At 54.6% G+C, this 20,809-nt stretch overlaps 1 protein-coding gene across 2 annotated transcripts in view; it reads right to left on the bottom strand.

Annotated features, from left to right (window-relative positions):
* Positions 1-20,809, bottom strand: part of PEPD (peptidase D) — a 114,835-nt gene that overhangs the window by 80,451 nt on the left and 13,575 nt on the right. For both annotated transcript variants that reach the window (XM_082676352.1, XM_082676353.1), the window contains exons 4-6: positions 15,698-15,761; positions 9,882-9,929; positions 8,390-8,451 (exon numbers count right to left, since the gene is read on the bottom strand). In XM_082676352.1, coding sequence (XP_082532478.1) covers positions 8,390-8,451; positions 9,882-9,929; positions 15,698-15,761 — 174 coding nt within the window. The remainder of the gene's footprint in view (positions 1-8,389; positions 8,452-9,881; positions 9,930-15,697; positions 15,762-20,809) is intronic.

Raw genomic sequence — 20,809 nt, 5'->3', positions numbered from 1 at the left:
ACTTTAACTTCATGACTCCCTGGACAACAGAAGGCCTGCTGCTGCTCACGTCCTGCAGCAGACTTGGCAGTCCAGGCCATGTCCTCCAGGTGTAGTCAGCTGGAGAACAAGCTGCTTGGCTGCAAAACGTCACCCTCCACCCTCGCTAGGCAGACAGCATAGCCTCTTCCATCAAGTGTACCAACATATACATAATAGGAGTCCCAGAAGAAAAGGAGAGAGCTAATGGAGCAGAAGAATATTTGAAAATAGAATGGCCAGAAACTTTGCCGATTTAATGAAAAACATCAATGTAAACATCCATAAAGCTCAACGAACTCCAAGGGGGATAAACTCAAAAGAGATCCACACCCAGACACATAATCAAACTGTCAAAAGAAAACCTTAAAAGCAGTAAGAGAAAATCAATTCATCACATGCAAAGGATCTTCAGTAAGATTAATGGCTGATTTCTCATCAGAAACTACAGAGGCCAGAAGGCAGAATACAGGATGACATATTCCAATTGCTAAAAGAAAACCATCTGTCAACGAAGATTCCATATGCAGCAAAGCTATGCTTCATAAATGAAAGAGAAATTAAAACAGTACCAGATAAACAAAAACTGAGAGAATTCATCACTAGAAGACCTAGCTTATAAGAAATACTAAAAGGAATCTTTCAGACTATAGTGAAAGGAGTTTCTAGAGAGTAACTAGGATCCATATAAGGAGAAAAAGGGGCACTGGTAAAGGTAATTACGTAGGCAAGTACGGAAACAGTGTAAATGTATTCTTTGTTTGTAAGTCCTATCTGATTTAAAAGATAACTGCATAAAGCAATAATTATAATGATAAACCTGTGTAGGTCACTGCGAAATGTATAAAGATGCAATCTGTATGCAATAACAGCACAAAGGAAGGGAGCATAATTTCTGTGTACCATTGAAATCAACTGATATTAATGCGAACTAGATTATTACAAGTTTAAGAAGTCATTTGTAATTCTCTGGGTAACCACTAAGAAAACTAAAATATACAGAAAATGAAATAAAAAAGGAATCAAAACTGTATACTGCAAAAAAGTCAATTAAAACACAAAAGAAGGGAGTAATGGAGAAACTGAGGAACAAAAACAATACATGACACAGAAAACTAATAACAAAATGGCAGAAAAAAGGTCTTCCTTATCAGTAATTATGTTAGATGTAAATGGATTAAATTTTCCAATTAAAAGACAAGGATTGGGCTTCCCTGGTGGCGCAGTGGTTGAGAGTCCGCCTGCCTATGCAGGGGACATGGGTTCATGCCCCGGTCCAGGAAGATCCCACGTGCCACAGAGTGGCTGGGCCCATGAGCCATGGCCACTGAGCCTTCGTGTCCAGAGACTGTGCTCCGCAACGGGAGAGACCACAACAGTGAAAGGCCCGCGTACCGCAAAAAAAAAAAAAAAAGACAAGGATTGGCAGAATAGATGGATAAAAAAAGATTCAACCATATGCTCTAAAGAGACACTTTAGGGCTTCCCTGGTGGCGCAGTGGTTGAGCGTCCACCTGCCGACGCAGGGGACACGGGTTCGTGCCCCGGTCTGGGAAGATCCCACGTGCCGCGGAGTGGCTGGGCCTGTGAGCCGTGGCCGCTGGGCCTGCGCATCCGGAGCCTGTGCTCCGCAACGGGAGAGGCCACAGCAGTGAGAGGCCTGCGTACCACAAAAAAAAAAAGAGAGACACTTTAGACTCAAAGACACAAGATGAAAGTGAAAGGATGGGAAAAGATATATTATGCAAACAGAAACCAATATATCCATAGACTGGAATATTTCTCAGCCATAAAAATGACCAAAGTACTGATTCATGCTACAACATGGATGAATTTTGAAAACACAGTTAGTGAATGAAGCCACATATAAAAGGCCACATACTGCATGACTCCATTTACATCAAATGCTAAAGTAGGCAAATCCATAGACAGAAAATAGATTAGTGGTGGCCAAGGGAATGACTGCTAATGGGTACAGGGTTTCTTCTTGGGTGATGAAAATATTCTAAAATTGATTGTGATGATGACTGCACAAACCTATAGACATACAAAAAGGCATTTTAGTTGTACAGTTTAAGTGGGTCAGTTGTATAAGGTATGTGAATTATATTCTGACAAAGCTGTTTTTAAAAACTTACTGAATTATACACATAATGAATTTTATTGTATATAAATTTTATTCTAATAAAATTGATTTATAAAAATTGACAGAAACGAGAAACAGATAAATCGACAAGCATAGTTTCAGATTTTCACATACCTCTTCTGATGACAGAACAAGCAAACAGAGAAATCAGTAAAGTTGCAGAAGATACAAACAATACAATTAACCGACTTAATTTTATTGACATATACAGAACACTACAGCCAACAACTGCAGACTACTTGCTCTCTAGGTATACATGAAACACTTATCATGAAACAATATCATGTGTTGGAAGTTTCAACAAATTTCAAAGGGTTGAAATACAGAGAATATTCATTGATTACAGTAGAATTAAACTAGAAATCAGTAACAGAAAAATATAAAATCCAAAATTGTTTGGGAATTAAGCAATAAACTTCTAAATACCTACAGTTCAAAGAAGAGAAAATTATAAAATCAGAAAATAAAACCATGAAATATCGTAACTGGTGAAATGCCGCTAAAGCAGTGCTTAGAGGAAAATTTATAGCTCTAAAGGTAGGCAGTAGAAAAGAACATTGAAAATCAATGATCTAAACTTCCATCCCGGGACATCCCTGGTGGCGCAGTGGTTAAGAATCCACCTGCCAATGCAGGGAACACAGGTTCGACCCCTGGTCCAGGAAGAGCCCACATGCCACAGAGCTACTGGGCCCACGTGCCGCAACTACCAAAGCCTGCATGATGCAACTACTGAGCCTGCATGCTGCAACTACTGAAGCCCACGCACCTAGAGCCCGTGCTCCGCAACAAGAGAAGTCACTGCAATGAGAAGCCCATGCACCACAAGGAAGAGCGGGCCCCCGCTTGGCGCAAGTAGAGAAAGCCCATGTGCAGCAACGAAGACCCAACGCAGCCAAATAAATAAATAAATAAAAATAAACTTCCATCCCAGAAATATCTTTCTTCTTTCTCAATGAACTAGAGAAAGAACAAATAAAACCTAAAGAGATTAGAACATTTTTAAAGCAAAAGATCAATGAAATAAAAAGCAAACATACAACAGAGACAAATCTACAAAGCCAAAAGTTCTTTGATAAGATGAACATAACTGAAAAGGGAACCCAGGAGACAAAAGGATCAGGTTGGGGCACATCCCTGACACTTCTGTCATGCGTGACTCAGAGCTCAAGCTATCAGTGAGACAGCTAGGTAAGCGCCATGTGGCCCAGCACAATGTATGGGCCTCAGCAGAGAAGCCTTGGGAAGCCTTCAATCCTCAGGATTCTGAGCCCTGCTCTATCTCAAGCCAGGATATCACACAGGGCATACAGGATTGTGACCCACCAGGAATCCTCCATGGCCTCACTGATGGATGTTTGAAAACACCTATCTAATGCTGTCGTTGTGCAGCTGGTACCCCCACTTCTGGCTGAAGGAGGGGCAAGGACGAGGAGAGGGAAGGAGGTATTAGCAGGCTGAAAGGATTCCAGATCTTCAAAGCTTTCGGGATCCCTAACTATAAAAATAAGACTACTAAATTCAAAGTCTACCAAAGTGTTGTAGAATCAAGCCCTACTTGTGAAATATCAAAGAGATCACAGAGAGCCAACCTGGCTCAGAGTGAAGAACAGAGCAGGAGATGACATAAATAAAGACGGCAATATAGACCGTCTCCCATTCTGCCAAATATCACTTTGACGCTAGGAAAAGCAATGGCCTATCTCCTCAAAAGCCAATCACGCCAGTAAAATCTCACGTTACAAAACATACGTACATACACACACATGCACACACACACACAAACAGCAAGGTGACTAGGCACAAAGACAAAGATGCAAACACACAGACACACACAGAGACAGGCATACGCTTAGAAAAGAGGCGCAGGCAGACACACACAGATGTATATTCATGGACACAGGCAAATACATGCACACACACACACAAAGGCATAAACATGGACTAACACCCAAATATACACACAAACAGAAACACACAGACTCACACAAATGCACATTCAGACAGAGAAACACCCTCAGACACACACATAAGAGTCCAAAAGACATTCACGGCCATGTCAGTGGTTTAACTTAGGTAACGAAATTTGAACATTCCTTGCTTTCGCCTCTGTGCTAGTTAGAGCTTTCTATGCCGAGCATGTAATAATTGTGTAAAAACAACAACAAAGCCCACCAGAGCCCATGAAGGTGGGCAATGTCCTGGGAGCTGAGGGTACCTCCCTGGTGGGCTCTAGCTGTGGGCTGGGTGATAGACAGTGAGTAGGTGAGCCCAGCCAGCCCTGCTCCAGCCCCCGGGCTCCTCCCCGCAGTTTCTAACTGGAAGATGGAGAACAGGTCCCAGAAGGCCCCCACTCCACCCACACTGGGGGCTGGGGCGGGTTCTCGTCTCCTCAGGAGACTCGGAGATTCCATGAGCCATAATCAGAACCTCAATCCAAACTGTTAACTTGATACATAAGTTAACAGTAACCAGAAAGCCACTGGTCCCCACACCACAGACTGGCATTTTATTGTAACTGTCGAGTTTTAATAATGTCCCTCTACTTCTTGGGTTTGAAAATTCACATCCCTGAACATTAATATTCCTGCATTAATAACCCCCAAATTCAGCAATTTCATACTTAACTGCTTATTTAAATGGAATTAATTTGTAACCAATCATCGTCAAATATGCAAGGCAATTTAAGTAAATGCCACAAGATAAGAAATGTGCTTATCCTGAATAACCAGCTAATGTAAAACAGCGACCATATTTCTCCGTCAGACAACGGCGTGAAACAGAGCGCTCTCTACTCGCTGCCCCCACCCAGGGCTCCTGGGCAGTCTGCCTGCCTTGGACGGAACTGCCTCAGGCCAAGAAGGCGGCCCATAGGCCACCTGGCCCCCCACAGATAATCTCTTTCCCTTCACAGCCAGGGTCTGTCCGTCTGTCTGTCTGAGGAAAACCTGCTCTCAAGTCCAGCACCTGGCGACGAGCACCTGACCCTGTCCTCTGGCCGGAGCCCACCACAGGCCCTGCTCCTTCCACCCCTTCCCTGGGAGCTGTCCGGGTGCCAATCCCGCCGTACAGGGAGCTGTGGCCGGGGCTGGAGTCAAACTCAGCACGAGGCCTACAGACTGTCCCCACCTGCTCCCTTCACCCCAGCATAATCACACCCTGGCTCCCCAGGGAGGACGAGGCCACACCCCTTGGTGAGCCCAGGGGCCCCTGGCCATGGGGAGATCCCAGTGCATGTCTACCGCCCCACCCCGCCTCTGCCTCCCTGCTCCCAGTCCCCTGCGACCCCACCACTGTGACACCTGGCACACCCCCTGCCGTGGGCAGCAGGCGGCCTGGCCCTGATATGGGAAGGCCAAGGGAGGTCTGAGGGCTCCCAGGACCAAAGCCACAGTCCCACCGAGGTGACAGGCCCAAGGCAGCCGACCCTGAGGAGCCACGTCTGGAGAGGTCACAGCTGGGTGGACAGGTGAGGCCACTGTTCCATCACAAGCTCCCTCCTGCCCCCAGGCCAAGGGATAAAGGTGGCCTGGGGCGGCCCATCAGGACAAACCGAGAGGCCAAAACCTGAACTTCTGCCAGACCAGGTCAGCGAAGGATCCAAGATGGGAGGTGTTGCAGAGAAGTTCAAAAGGGTCAAAAGCAAAAATTCCAGGAATAAGGCGCTTCATTAGGGCAGTGAGAAGCGGCCGAGGATAGAAGCAGCTGAGTGAGTATTAGAAAGTAGGACGACGGCAAGATTCATCTTGCATAGGAAACAGGCTATTATTATCCCTGCAAACAGCGGGAGGTGCTCACAGCTGGCAGGTGAATGCGGTCACTGAGCCGCAGCGGCTCTGGAGGACAAGGGCCTCTCCAGCCTGGCGCAGGGTCCGAAAAGTGGCAGAGCTGGGGTGGCTGGGAGACAGGGGGCTGAGCTGCACCCAGACCCCAGGAATACAGACACGACTTTCTGCAGGGAAGGCGCTGGCAGGGGGCCCGAGGTCAGTGGCCACAGTGCGCCGCAGGGTGCTGATGGGGGGGCGGTACCCAAATGGAGCAACCCCTAAGGGCAGAGCTACACAAAGGGTGCCACAGTGGGATATAAGGCCCAGAGCAGGTGTGAGGGGACAGGAGGGGAGGCAGTACCACAGAGGGGCCGGGGGACCCCAAGGCAGGGAGGGCTCTCACCTGCGATACTTCAGCCAAGTCAGAAAACTCAGCCTGCCACATGGGTGTGGAAACAAATCCCCCCAGCATGGGGGCAGGTGCTCAGCCCAGCAGCGAGGGGCCTGGGGAGCAGCTCACAGCCAGCCCCCGTCTGCACTGGACCATGGGTTGGAGAGGGCCAGCCGGGAGAGTGTGCAAAGTTAAGGCTCTCCAAAAACACTCCCAAGGTGGGGTGGGGTGTTGGCCAAGCACAGGCTCCTCTGGGCTCTTGGCAGGGGCCACGGGGACTCAGGGAGCAGCAGGGCACAGAGGCTGGGGTCTGCTCAGTGGAGGGAGAGGTCAGTTCACAGTGGCACTCCTCCCGGGGGAGTGGGGACAAGGCCTCAACTTCCACTGCTCACAGAGAGTGATGATGCCCCTGGAGTCCCCCACCGCTCCCCCAGAAAACCTGGGCCCCGGGTACTTGAGAAGGCGTTCTCTGCAGCAGAGACCTCGGCTGGGAGGTGGGGCAAGAAAGACCCCACAGCTCACTGACATCCAGGAGTCTTGTCGTCGGACATCCTGAAGTCTGCTGGCCCACTACACAGCTGGGGAAACTGACGCTCAGAGGGGCACTGGGGCGTGATGGGGGCTTGCTCGGGGGCAACTGTTTATTAAGCACCAGCTCCACGCCAGGCTCTGGACAAGCGGGATCTCATTTCATCCCACGGCAAGCCCGAGCAGCACCATGCTTCCCGCGGGAGAGCTGAGGCTCAGAGGCAAGTTCTGCTAAGGTCACAGAACAGGTCGGCGTGGCAGCCTCCAGGGCTCCCTCCTTCTAGCTCAGGGCTTCCCCACAAGGCAGTGAGACCCAAGTCGAGACTGCACAGGCCAGCCCACGGGACCAGAGTGTAGGCAGGTGAGCAGGGCACAGGAGCCGCCCCGCACCGGGCGGTGCTGGGGGATGAGGGGAGGCTCGGATCAGGACAGGCAGCAGGAAGCTGTGCCCCGTACCACTCCCCTCAAGGGCCTGGAGGAAGACAGCGGCTCCACGGCCAGCATCTCAACAAGCTGGGCTAATCGCTGCTGGTGTGGGAGGCGAGGCTGCTCTGGGGAGCTCCCAAGAGGATGCGGAGATGCGTGCGACGAGAAGAAGCACACCTGATGCCCCAGCGCTCTTATCACTGGGGGAAGTGACACATATTTATGAGCTCATAATCCCTCCTCATCACATCACACATACAGATTCCCGCGGCTCAGGCTCATACATGATTACAAGGCACTTCCTCGGTCCACCAAGGACAGAGGATGCCGGGGCGCAGAGTACAGGCTGGGGCGGGGGAGGGGCCGGGGCCGGAGAAACAGGAGACCAGGCGAGCTGTCCACACTCAGCAGCCCCAAGGAGCAGGTGCCTCCCCTCAAGGGCTCATCTGCTGCAGCCTCGGGTCCTACAGACGGCTCCCCGCAGGGCCAGGCAGCAGCCAGCCCGGGGACACAGGCATGGCTGGCAGGCGGCACTCTCCAGGGGCCAGGGCAGGAGGGTGGCAAGGCGGGAGAGGTGCTGGCTCCCTGTGCCCAACACCTGCCCTCCTGCCTGGGGAGGCCTAGAAGGGGAAACAGAGCTGGGGGGCTCGGCCTGGGGCTACGCTGGGGAGCGAGGGCAGGTAAGGGGGCAGCCACCTGGGACTGGGGCAGCAGGGGACAAGGGGAAGCTACGAGCCAGGCTGGGGGAGGTCAGGGGCTAGGAGTGAGGGGAGGGGGATGATAAAAACGAAGACCACGGAGCTCAGAGCAGGTCCCTGGAAGGAAAACAGCCGCCCCACGTGTGTGCACGGTTGCCCAGGCTTCCCTAAGCAAGTGGCGGGCCTGTGCTTTCACAGTAGAGCTTGACAGGGAAGTGGCATCGATCCTTAAAGTCAAGGTTGGAGTGAATTTAGGCAAATTGCTTTTCTAAGCATGTCCTCGAATCACCCAATCTAACCCCTTTTTAGCATCCTCCTGTTTGTGTGTCTAGTCTGTAGACTGGGCCAGCCTGCTGGTGAAGACGTGAGCTGATGGAGGATGAAAGGAGACGGTTCCCGGGGCCCCAGGACTCACTTGCTGATGCCCTCGAAGGAGGCCTCCCTGCAGATGCTGCCGCTGTCAGTGTTGATGCCGCGCTGGAGAGAGAGAGGGAACGTGAGGGCGCAGACCCGCCACACGGGGCGACGACAGGGAGCCCCCGCCTCAGCCCAGCCAACCCATCCCTTCCCGCCTTTCAGGTAACTCCAGGCCGGGCCCCAGCACAAGGGCAGCCCTCCTTTCTCTGCTGCAGCTTGAAAAGGAGAGAAAGCAAGGCCTCCTCCGTCCAAGCACCTTGCTGACCCCAGCTCAGGCTGCCTGGGCACAGGTGGAGGCTGGGCGAGAAGACCTCGGACCGGGACCACCTCCAACCACAAATCCCCCCGCTGCCCCAAGGCTGGCTGGTCTCCCTGTGCACGTGTGTGCACACACGCTCCCCACAGACAGTGTCCTGAAAAGCACTGTCAAATCCGGCCCTTCCAGAGACGCGGGTGTGACCCGACTCGGGCAGGAGGGGCCTTTCTCCGTGACACCGAGACTCTGTGTTACATTCCTCTCCTTTCCCTAATTGTAAGGAGACTCCAACTGGAACTTAGACAGGAGCGGAGACAAAACAAAAGATTCAGAGGAAAACGTGCCATGCCCAGAGAGGCCAGGCCTTTTAAATCGCCTTTTAATTCTTCCTCAAGACCTACAGGTCGATGTCTAACTGTATCCCCCCCAAAAAACACACTGAACCCTCCGTGACCACAATCATAACGTTTCTTCTCAGCCATCAAAACTGCAGGGTGGAAAAAAGAGATCACGTGTAGCGCTAACAGAAATAACTGAGGAAAACTATTTCGGTAAAAATCAATTAACAAAGGAGAGAAGGGTCACTTTGGGAGGGTAGAAGGGCTGCATACCCTTCACATTTGAAGCTCCCCAAGGTTGAATATAAGAAAGCAGACTTCTCCTCGGAGCCATTTCACAGCCTCAGCACCCCCGCCCCGCCCTGCGAGGGTGCGCCGTGCACCCCTGCCTGCCCCAGGCTGCAGCAGGCCCTCCGTCATTTAGTGCCCCGAGTCCAAAATCTGATGCCACACAGCCCAGCACCCTCATGGGCAGATGCAAAGGGTGTGTTCACCGACACACTCTACGCTGCACATTATTTGAAGTGCACGTTTTGATACGTTCTCTATCAACAACGGAGGAGAGACAGTGTGGAAGCAAATTGATATTCTACGTCCACAAACCCCAAGAGCTCAACCTGACACAAATACATCCTCCAGTCAGGTTTTAACCCTCGGAGTATGCGTGGCATCTCGTCCACAGTGGCCTCGGGACAGGACACAGCCCAGGTCGACTGGAGAATGGAGGACGTGGTCCTGGACACGTTTAGCAATTCAGACTGAGCTGTCACTATTTATCAGCAATGACCCTTGTTTTCAATCCTCCCCACGGCCCTGACCTCTGCAGGGGCAAGCGGCTCCCTAAAGCCCCTCCCCGTACTCAAACGCTGCCTGGTCCCTGAACACCAGCCACTTACCAAAGTGAGGAGGACGGAGGGGCTCCGCGATGTCAGGACGCTGGCGATCTGAAAGGTCAGAAAGAAAAATCCACTTTAGTGCCACCACGTGAAGCCTGACGGCGAGGACGTACCAGCGTTATTAAATACTGACAGCTCATCCTTAAGGCAGAAGTTTACAGAGAATGAGGGATTTCTGAAAGCCACACAGCTATCAGGTAACAGAGAGGGACTCAAACCTAAACTCGGCTTCCCCACGTGCTGCCCTGGCTCCGAGCCCCACACAGATCCCAGCTCCTAAGAGCCAGACCCACTCGCCCTCCAAGGCTAGCACCTCTGTTCATCTGCCTGGTCCCTCATGAAAGACCCACTGAGGCAATCTCTTCGGCACTGGTGCCCAGGGTAGACACCCTCCTCCCTGCCCCCTTCATCCCCCTGACCACATGGACTTGCCACCCCCAACCCCACATCCTCGCTTTCCATCCCTCCACGGCCCACTCAGGGCCCTGCACGCTGGCTGCTTCCCACCCGACCCCCTGAACGAGCTTGCCACGCAAGCTCACCTCCCCATGCCTCTGCCTGGGCTCACCTCTGCCTGGGACGCCTTCTCCCCATCGTAGCCGCTTCCTCAATTTGAGCTCAGGACTGAGGTCTCTGGTCCCCCGGCGGGTTGGTCCACTCCCTCCTCTACTGCCCCCCGGCCGGTCACACTGCCTCGGCCATGACATCCTCACCCCAAGGGGGCGGGCCACCCCGGTGGGACCACCTTCTTCCTCTCCTGGCCCTACCCCTCAGTCTGCTCTGCATCTTGGCCACTGCAGCTCCTACTGTACTGAGCCCCCTCCCCACGCTCCCACCTGACACAGGGCGGGGGTGAGGATTTGTTTGTTGTTTCAACAGCTTTACTGAGTCATCACCGACATACTCTACACCGCACCTTATTTGAAGTGCACGTTTTGATAAGTTCTGACATATATGTATACATGCTTTTTAATACTGAGAGGCTCCCAGAGAAAACCTGGAAGATACCGAAACTATAAAAAGATAAAATACACCTACAAAACCATCCCCTGAGACTTTTTATCTCTGCACATAAAAACAGAGATCTGTAATGACATTTGGATCATATGAAGTTACATGTTTCGCTTATTTCCTGTCATTAAATATTCTTCAAACACGCCATTTTTACCAGTCACTACTGCGGGGGATGGTAAACGTCCAGGGAACGCCTGATTACACAGCCTGTGCCACTCACTGCAGGCTCATCTCATGGAACCACCCAGGAAGCTGGTACTGCAAATGTCCAGATTTCACCAGTGAAAAGGCTTATGGGTTAATCTGCCCATAGTTAAAAGAGAGCACAGTGGTGGCTGTGTCATATTCTCTTAACAGATCTGGCATAGTTTATTTATTCATTCCTCTACTGGGCACTTAACGTTATTTCTAATGATTAACTTTACAAAGTATGCCCTGATGGGCATCCTGATATAAAGTCTTTACTTCCTTAAAAAAATAAATGACTTCCTTAAAAAAAAAAAAAAATTGACCCAGTGAAACTGCTGGGTGACAAGCCCCATACTTTGTCAAGGTTTTGATGCTCACGGCCACATGACTCACCCTCCCACCCACAAGCCCAATGCTCCATCTCCCTGGACCCTCCTCGTTTGCTCAGTAACTGCTCTGAGAATGACTGAAGCCCAGCCTCTGAGCTGCACACACAAGGGCGTGGTGAGTCGCTAGCACGCCCCAGGCCCTCTGCGAGGAGGGGGCGGCTCATTAGAAGGAACCAGAGCCGCACTTGGCCCTGGGTGTGCTGTTACGGCGACTGAAGGGTCTATATTCATCAGCACAGAGCGGTCCGTCGATTGCGGCAGCACAACCAGAGCACGAGTAGGCACTTGGGGACTGTATGTGCTATTGTCCTTGGAAGAGGGGAGCAGGATAACAAACGTGTGGGCTGCTGGTTTTTCTCTCGGCTGTGACTCAGGACGTGCTGCTTGGGGATAACGGAGGAGAAAGCAGCCCTCTCAATGCCACCCGATGTGCACACGGATGGAGGCGGCCTGACGCAGCAGGCCGGGCGTCTGCTGGTCCTGGCAGGGCAGCATCTTTTATTGATCGTGAACACTTGAGTGGGCCCTGGTTACCTCTGCGGCTGCAAAACCTCCCCCAGCCAGGCCGCTGCACCTGCCCTTCCCCGTGGAGACCAATCAGTGCTACCCTCTCGTCAGCACACCCTGATTCCCTGCCTCCGAAATTAAGGCGACGGACGTGAGGCAGCTATGCGTCACAGGTGGGAACTACAGCTCCGCACACAGGACGACGTGGCTCTGTCCACACGGGGCCTCGTTTCCGTGGACCAGTGGTCACTGGGGACCCACCAGCTCTCATGAACCAGCGCTGTTAAACGCCTTGCCTTGCTTCATGCCGCAGCATCAGTTTCCCAGGTAGCCTGGCCTCTCCGGCAGGTCGCAGTGGACGGCACACACAGACCTCTCCAGCGCCCTGTGGACCAGGATCCTCCCCTGGGGACAGTCAGAGGCTTCCCGTGGAGGCCTCACGCACCCTCGTGCCCAAAGCTCCCACCAGGCCTGCTGGCCACTCTTCAAGGGTGACGATCCAGAGAAAGGGGCTGGACAATCCTTGACCAGTGCTGTCAAGAGAGCCTGCACTGCTCCGGGAGCTGGGCTTCACTGTGCAGAAAGCAAAGCTTTTAAAACTGAACCTTCTTCACGGCAGTCTGAAACAGGGCTGAACGCTGGTGGCCGGCAATGCATTTAAAATGTTCAATTTGGGGGTAATTCCTTGGCAGTCCAGTGGTTGGGACTCCGCACTCTCACTGCCAAGGGTCCGGGTTCGATCCCTAGTCAGGGAACTAGGATCCCACAAGCCACGTGGTGCAGCCAAAATAAATAGCTAAATAAAAATCTAAAAATAAAAATTTCAATTTGTTTCTAAAATTTAAATATTGGGAAAGACCACGAACAACATGGATTTGCAGCTACTCGTGAACAACTGGTGCATCTAGTAACCTGGGGCGAGCAGTCCCACACAGCATTCAGAGGGCCCGCCGCAGACCCCACCACTCCCTGACGCCTCTACCCACCGAGGCAGAGGCAGGCAGCATCCATCACTGTGCTGCCACCAAGGTCTCTTACATGCGAGCCAGTGACCCTGGCAACATCTGCCTGGTGCTATGAAGGAGAACACAAAACGTGCCCTCCGCCTGGCCAACTCCCGCCCCCTGCATACCAGCCACCGCACCGCACCTTGACGGCAATGCCTAGTAGCCCCTCTCAAGGTTCTCCTGAGCTCCCCCCTCTCGGGGAGCCACCATTCACTCTACCTTCTCAATAAACTCAGGATCACCTACAGGAGGCGGGAAACTAGATAGCCAGGTTTGCTACATCAGACACCTGTGCTGTACATGTGGTATCGAGTGACGGGCCGCGGCCTGGGGTGGGGGCTTCCTGCCCTCTTTCACAGGAGACAAGTGTCAGCTGCTTCTCGTCTGTGATTTGTGGCCAAGGCTGCCCAAGGTTGTTAGATCAAGCTGAGCACCACAGAACTGGTCCAGGGAACCCTTCCCCAACATAAAGGGCTTCCTGTCGCTTTCCATGATGGAGTAGCCCCAGGCACCCTCGAGTGCCTCCCAGCCCAGCTGTCTGTACTTGAGTCGGGCTCCATTTCAAGCCACAGAAAATCAAAGGCACTTGGGAGCCTTGTCCCCTCTGGAGGCGTGTCCTGCAGCATCCGCTCACTTCTGACAGGGCAAAGGCGGAGGTGGAGGGCGAGCTGCCGGGGTCCAAAGTTGGTGGGGTCAAATCCCAACCCTGGTACTCCATGGCCACGCAGCCGTGCACGAGGCCCTTCACTGCTCGGAGCCTTGGATTCCTCTCGACGGGGTGAGACTGTGGTCCACCATGGGACAGGGCGGAGGGAGGAGGGGATCTGTGTGAGCTGCCGAGGTTGCTGGAACCTGCAGGTGCCATCCTGGAGTGGAGCGCCTGTCCCACGGTCCACAGGAGCCCTCGCTTCCAATAAGATGCACAGCAGTAATCATCACAACAGGGCCGATTAACGATGACGGGGATGACGGCGCGGCCCCGCAGAAAGCACCGTGCTCTCACCGCCACTGAAGCCTTCACTTCAGATTCTGCTTCATAAATACAGACTCAGGTGAGCTGGTCTGCGGGGCTCTAATTCTACACTATCATGACAGGCTTTCCTGGCCTGACACTCAAGACCTCCTCTGTTTTACCTCATTTGGAGGCCGGCTCTCCTTCTCCCCAGAAATCACTGTGTAAATGGAGCTGAGTTCACGGCCACCGCCCCCCTACCCGCCCACCCCGGTCATATAAGCAAAAACACCAGACTGTGGCTGGGAGGCTGCCGCAGAGAGACGCTCTGACTCGAGGCGCTGGGCCTCAGGGCCCATCCCAGGCTGCCCCCTCCAGGTTTCACACCGAGGAGACCCAGAAGGTCAAGGTCCCAAAGAGCAATAATGTTAAGATGCAGTTTACAAAGGTAGGAGGGATACACCCACCAAAGGAGAGGGTCAGAACAAAATCACAACTAAGGATGGGCATCCCTCTCTCTCTAGCACTTCAAAAATACAAGGTACAGTAAGTCCCCTACATATGAACCTTCAAGTTGCAAACTTTCAAAGATGCATAAGTACATTCCATCAACATCAGGCGTGAGTGAAATTGCAGCTTGCCCTGCATCTCCTATTGCTGATCTTTCAGCTCTACCATCTCCCACCTCCTCTCCCTCCTCCAGTCAGTAACTCCTCCTGCCTCTTCACTCAATGCCAGCCCGGCTCTTAGTGTATGACGACCTCTGTCTGGGGAAATGTGGCACGGAGGGGCTCCGTGCAGCCGGTCCTGCCAGGCCAGGGCTGCACCTCGGGCGGCGGGCACTCACCTCGGGGTGTTGCTGTTCTACCCAGCACCGATCTGCACAGAGGATGGGGCTTATGACAGCACCCAGGGACAAGCAGAGGCCTCCTGTGCGCCTGGCAGTGGTGCAGTATCAGGGGGACTTGGTCCCCCAAGGAGACGAGGGGGGCACATGGCTGTGCTCTCACCTTTGCCACGGCCTGGCCCTAACAGCAGTGGAAGTCAGGGGCAGCCCCCTTTTTTTTTTTTTTGCGGTACGTGGGCCTCTCACTGCTGTGGCCTCTCCCGTTGCGGAGCATAGGCTCCGGACACGCAGGCTCAGCGGCCATGGCTCACAGGCCCAGCCGCTCCACGGCATGTGGGATCTCCCCAGACCGGGGCACGAACCCGTGTCCCCTGCATCGGCAGGCAGACCCTCAACCACTGCGCCACCAGGGAAGCCCAGGGGCAGCCCCTTTTGACTGCCTGGATTGGGGGACAGATTGATAGCCCCAGGAAGATAGTCACATACACACCCAGGCCACATGCCACTGGGCAATCATGCTGGGAAGAGGATTAAAGCCAGGGGTCCTCCAAGCCCACCCCATCCCGCAGGCCTCTCGCTGTCTGGGGCTCTTCTGACAGCGGCACCTACAGCTGGTGAGGGCCTGTGGGAAGGGCCTCCCAACGCGCGAAGGCCCATCCAAGCCTAATCAGACCTTCACAGAGACACCCTTCCTCCGAGCAGCTCAGCGGCCACATCCAAGGTGTAAGACACCGGCGACCAGGTCGGGCACTGCCCCAGCGAAGCAGGGGCCTCCCAGGGAGGTCTGAGAGGCATGTTTCTTGCCTGCTCTCTCCAAACAAGGGCACTGCTGAAGGGGCTGGTGGCTGGACCGTGCTGTCCCGCGATGTCCAGCCAGGCTGTTGCAAGGGGAGGAGTCGGCCACTACTGACCTCGTCTGTGTACTGGACGTCGTCCACGGCGTACTTCTGCTTGAAGTGCTCCTTGGAGTGGATCCTCAAAAAGAAGCACAGGAAACGCCAGCGTCAGGGTTTGGCCGCAGCTGGGTCCAGGCTGCCTTCTGAGCTCAGGCCAAGAAGCCCCGGGCTCATCCCTGCCCCAGCCGGCACCTGGCACCGAGCCGGTCTGCCCAACACAGGCTTGGAGGGCAAAGGACACTGGGCCAGAGTGACTGCTGAACCCCACCTGCATCCCTCCCCCCTCCCCCAGCCAACCTCTGCTCCTCCTGCGAGCTCGTGACCCCGGCCGCCTGGGGCCAGCAGCTGAGGACAAACCTCCCTCTACTACCAATGAGAGCCCACCCACGCCGGGCAGCCAGCCAGCCCACCCACGCTTCGGGGCATGAAATTAGCTGCCTCCCAGGCCCCCACAGAGCCTCTTTTAAAGAAAAGTTTAAAAGTTAACATTTTAAAGAAGCCAGTAACAGTATTACTCACTGTGATGAGAAACATTCAAGCTTACTCATCGTCCCTGAAAAATCAGCCAGTGAGAAGACAAAGACGCAGGGCGGAGGAGGCTGGGTAGCCCTTGCCCGCCTCACAAAGGGCTCCTGGTCACGGCTGCACTGAGCAGGGCTGGTGGGTCCAGCGAGCACCATCCCCACCCCCACAGCCTCTTGGTAGGCAGATGAGTCAATGTCACTGCTGGTGACAGAGCTCACATCAGGAGCTCTAGCCGCCTGGAGGAAGGATGTCCAAGATGCACACACACACACAGACACACACACACAGACACACACACACACACACACACACACACACACCCCGTCCCACGCCTGGGCACCACATCAGCATGGGGGATTCACTCCCATCCTGCCTGTGATTGCATGATATTCTAGTCACCAAGTGTCAGATCTGAAAGAAGCCTCAGAGGAAGTAGCAGATGGTTTTCAGATTGTGCTTCCTGGGCTCTCAAGGGTGAGCAGACGACAGGCAGGTGGAGGTGCCAAGGACGGTGTACCTGGGGAGGCCCGTAGGGGACAGGGAGGGAGAGCACTTTGGGACTCGGAAATGACCCCTCTAAAAGCAAGCTCCACGTGCCTCTGCAACACCACTGATCAACCAGCACCGCTACCCAGGGAACAGATTCCCACTCCCCTCTCTGAGCCCTGCGCCGTTTTCCTCTCTGCCCCAACAGGCGTCCCAGGCCGGACTGTGGCCCGGAAACACAGAGCACAAACCAGGGACGGATGGGTGGCCTTGGGGGTCAGCAGCAGGGAGCTCACAGCCGTAGGCAGCGAGCCAGGCCGGGGAGACAGTGGTCCGCTAAGACCGGCGGCCTGGTGCCCCGAACCCTTTTTGCTTTACTGCCCTCTTGGCTTCTCTGAAGCGGGCACTGGGTATCAAGCTCCCGCTGGTAATTAACTCTGCACGATCCAATTGCATTAGCTTCTGCGATTGAGATGGGACTCAAAGTTAAAGGGCCAAAGGCTGTGCCTCCATTAGCACTGCCTGTAGCAGCCACGTGGGGCAGGAACTGATGACAAGCACCTTGCCTGGATGCTGGAGGTCCCGGCTCCAGGGCTTACTGCAAAGAGCTCGCTGACCCTTTGCTACCAAGCACCGACACCCTCAGCACAGCTGACCCTGCAGCCATTCACAAAAGCACGTGCCAGAAAGGCAAGAGGCAGGGCCACCGGTGTCATCACCACATTCACGCTGACTGCCCCGGCTCCAGTCCCCGCTCAGGACAGATGCCTGAATTCTCGGCAGCTCCCCAATTCACCCCTGGTCCCCAGTCACTTCATCCCCTCCAGCTGTGACAGGCATCAAAGGCAAACCCCCAAAATATTCAGGAAGAGCCAAGGACGTGCTTTCGAGACCAGCCTCAATGGTCTCTACAGAGGGGCGTCTCGGCCATTAGCCTGGACACTGGCCTTTCACCTCACCTCCCGTCGGGGACACGAACTCTCCCAAGCTGTCTTGCCAAAGGACACCTCAGGAAACGTGCTCCTGCCTGCCCTACCTGGGAGTCTTGGCGGTCAGGACTCAGCAGAGACCCAGGAGGCTTCAGACCTGGGAACATCTCCGTGTATTCAGCCTGAGGTCAACGTCTTGACAAGGTGGAACCAGAGGAGGTGGGGGGACGAGGGGGAAAAGGAGAGGAGAACACGAGGCAGCTGTGATCTGTGGGCGGCCCCAGGGCTGTGCGCTTGCCTGTCCACCCCTCACCTACCAGCCACGAGCCACTTCACCTGCCACGGGAGCCAAGGAGTGGCAAGGGCCAGCCAGCCCATGGGGGAGCCGGCTGAAGCCATCCCAAAGTCCAGGAGCAAGTGAGCCCAGGGGCCAGCTTCACCAAATGCCCTTTGCCCACGTCGACGCACACTGGGCCTCAAGGGCCCCAGATCGCCCAACTAGCCACAGGCCTGGTTCTCAGCAAGAATAACAATTTGACAGATACAACCCGAAAAGCGGGGAGCATCTTTTCCGGCACTTTGCGTGTCATTTTTTCTTCTAAAGGGCAGAGATAATTAAGTTTGAATAGTACTTATTTTTCTTGTTTGGGGGCCAATTATAGTAAAAATCATTTAAATGTCACCCTAAGAGGTAAGGGTGCCATGCCACCACGTCAAGCCAGCCAGCAGAGGGGCAGGAGGAGGAGTGGCATGTGCCTGTGAGCCCTACAGAGCTGGCTGGAGTGCCGGGCCCACAGCAGCCTCACAGAGGGCTGCATGGAGCCCTGACTGCAGTTTAGGGTCCAGCAGGGCAGCTCATGCCAGACCCCGTCGTGTGGGAGATCCAAGTAGAAGCAACTGGATGGGAGAGGATGGGTCAGTAGGGAAGCCGACCCTACCCCAGAAACTCTTCCCTTCAAAAGGAAGGGGCAGCTCTGGCAGGAGAGAGGAGGGAGGGTGCCACTCAAAAGGGTTTGTGTCTTCAAGAAGGAGCCAGTGTCTGGGAACCCGGCCCACGCAGGCCTCGTTCACAGGCAGCTGGGCCCAGCATGCGACAGGGGAGGCCTTTCCCAGAACTCAGGGTCAGGGCAGGCGCAGCGAGTGCCCACACCCCGCGCGGGCCCTCCTGTGAGAAGGAGACTCTCAATTAATGCCCACGGTGCAGACACGGTGGAGCCCTCTAGGAAATGAAATTTCCAAGCGCAGGTCTAGCTGGCAAGCTGGGGCTAATGAATAAGTAACAGGGCCAAATCACAGCCGTCACCATCCATCTCCAGCGGCCGGAGCTGCCCGCAGCCACGTACAACGCAGCGGCCTCTCCTCCGGCTCACCGCCCGGCACCCCGCACTTGCCCCAGAAGGAAGTCGGCAACCATGTCAAGGCTCTATTAGCTTGTTAGAGAAAAGCAGGGCTCTCCAAAGCTATGCAGGCGCCTGAACCTGGGCGGCGAGGCAGCACTTCCCAGAGAGGCCGGTGAGGAGAGCAGAGGTGATGGAGAGGAGGCCCGTGGGCAGCAGAGGCCGGGGAGAGGGGCCAAACGCCTCGCCAGGCCTCAGGCTGACCGGGGTCAGGCTCCCCGCAAACCGCCTGGGGTCAGAGCCAAAGGAATTCCCTTGGCCCTCCTCAGGAAGGCCTGCACCCCTCATCAGTGCCCGGGGCGCCTTCCCTAAAGACGGGGGAGCCGGGGCCAGGCCGTCAGGCTGGCTGAGGCAGCCTTTGTCCTGTGACCCAGCTGTGTGTATGGGGTGGGGGCAGTGACTGTGAAAAAGTACACCCCAAACACCCCACAGACACACCACCCCACAACCCTACACCACACACACACACACACACACACACACACACACCCCAAACACCCCACAGACACACCACCCCACAACCCTACACCACACACACACACACACACACCCCAAACACCCCACAGACACACCACCCCACAACCCTACACCACACACACACACACACACACACACACACACCCCAAACACCCCACAGACACACCACCCCACAACCCTACACCACACACACACACACACACACACACCCCAAACACCCCACAGACACACCACCCCACAACCCTACACCACACACACACACACACACACCCCCCAAACACCCCACAGACACACCACCCCACAATCCTACACCACACACACACACACACACACACACACCCCAAACACCCCACAGACACACCACCCCACAACCCTACACCACACACACACACACACACACACACACACACTCCACCCCGCCCACACACCACCCAGCACACACACTACACCACACCATACCCCAACAAACATACCCACACACATCACACATGCACACACACTGCAGACACATACACACGCACCACAGCGCACATCAGCCCCCATCCCAGAAAGTGCAGTGCTCGGGGCCTCAGCTCTGGGGACAGCCCCTCCTCCCTACAAAGCCCAGGCCAGCCACACTGTCTCACGTTCCAAGCCCGAGGCCTCAGCCAGGGATGGGAGCAGAAAACCGCCAAGGCTCCAAAGGTTCTAGGAGGGTCACCCAACCTGGCCCAAAGTTGCTCACCCTCTGTCAGTGCTGCAACTGCCCAAGGAGGCAATTTCCCACCTGCTTAGAGGACCCCAGACACCCCAGCAGCCAAAACTGCCATCAGCTGAGGCCGATTCTGACGCAAATGATGGGAAACACTCTCACATCAAAAAGACACCAGGGCTTCCCTGGTGGCGCAGTGGTTGAGAGTCCGCCTGCCAATGCAGGGGACACGGGTTCGTGCCCCGGTCTGGGAAGATCCCACGTGCCGCAGAGCGGCTGGGCCCGTGAGCCACGGCCACTGAGCCTGCGCGTCTGGAGCCTGTGCTCCGCAACGGAAGAGGCCACAACAGTGAGAGGCCCGCGTACAGCAAAAAAAAGACACCAAACTTTTGTAAGCAAAGACCCCAAATAAAAACAAAATAGAAGCTCCCACACTCCTGTCCCCACAAAGGCCTGGGGTGAGGAACAGGCGGAGCACCAGGCTGCCCACGAGCCCCCAGCGTCTGCAGCCCTGACAACAGGACAGGCTGTTTACACGGAAAGCGGCAGATCTACAGACAGGGGTGTTGTTTCCCTGGATGACTTTGGACTGCAGTGTCTGCCAGATGGATTTTCAAAAGCC

This window comes from Grampus griseus (assembly GCF_964374135.1).
Source record: "Grampus griseus genome assembly, chromosome: 19".
Classification (NCBI taxonomy): Eukaryota; Metazoa; Chordata; class Mammalia; order Artiodactyla; family Delphinidae; genus Grampus; species Grampus griseus.
This window is presented reverse-complemented; position numbering and strand designations above follow the sequence as displayed.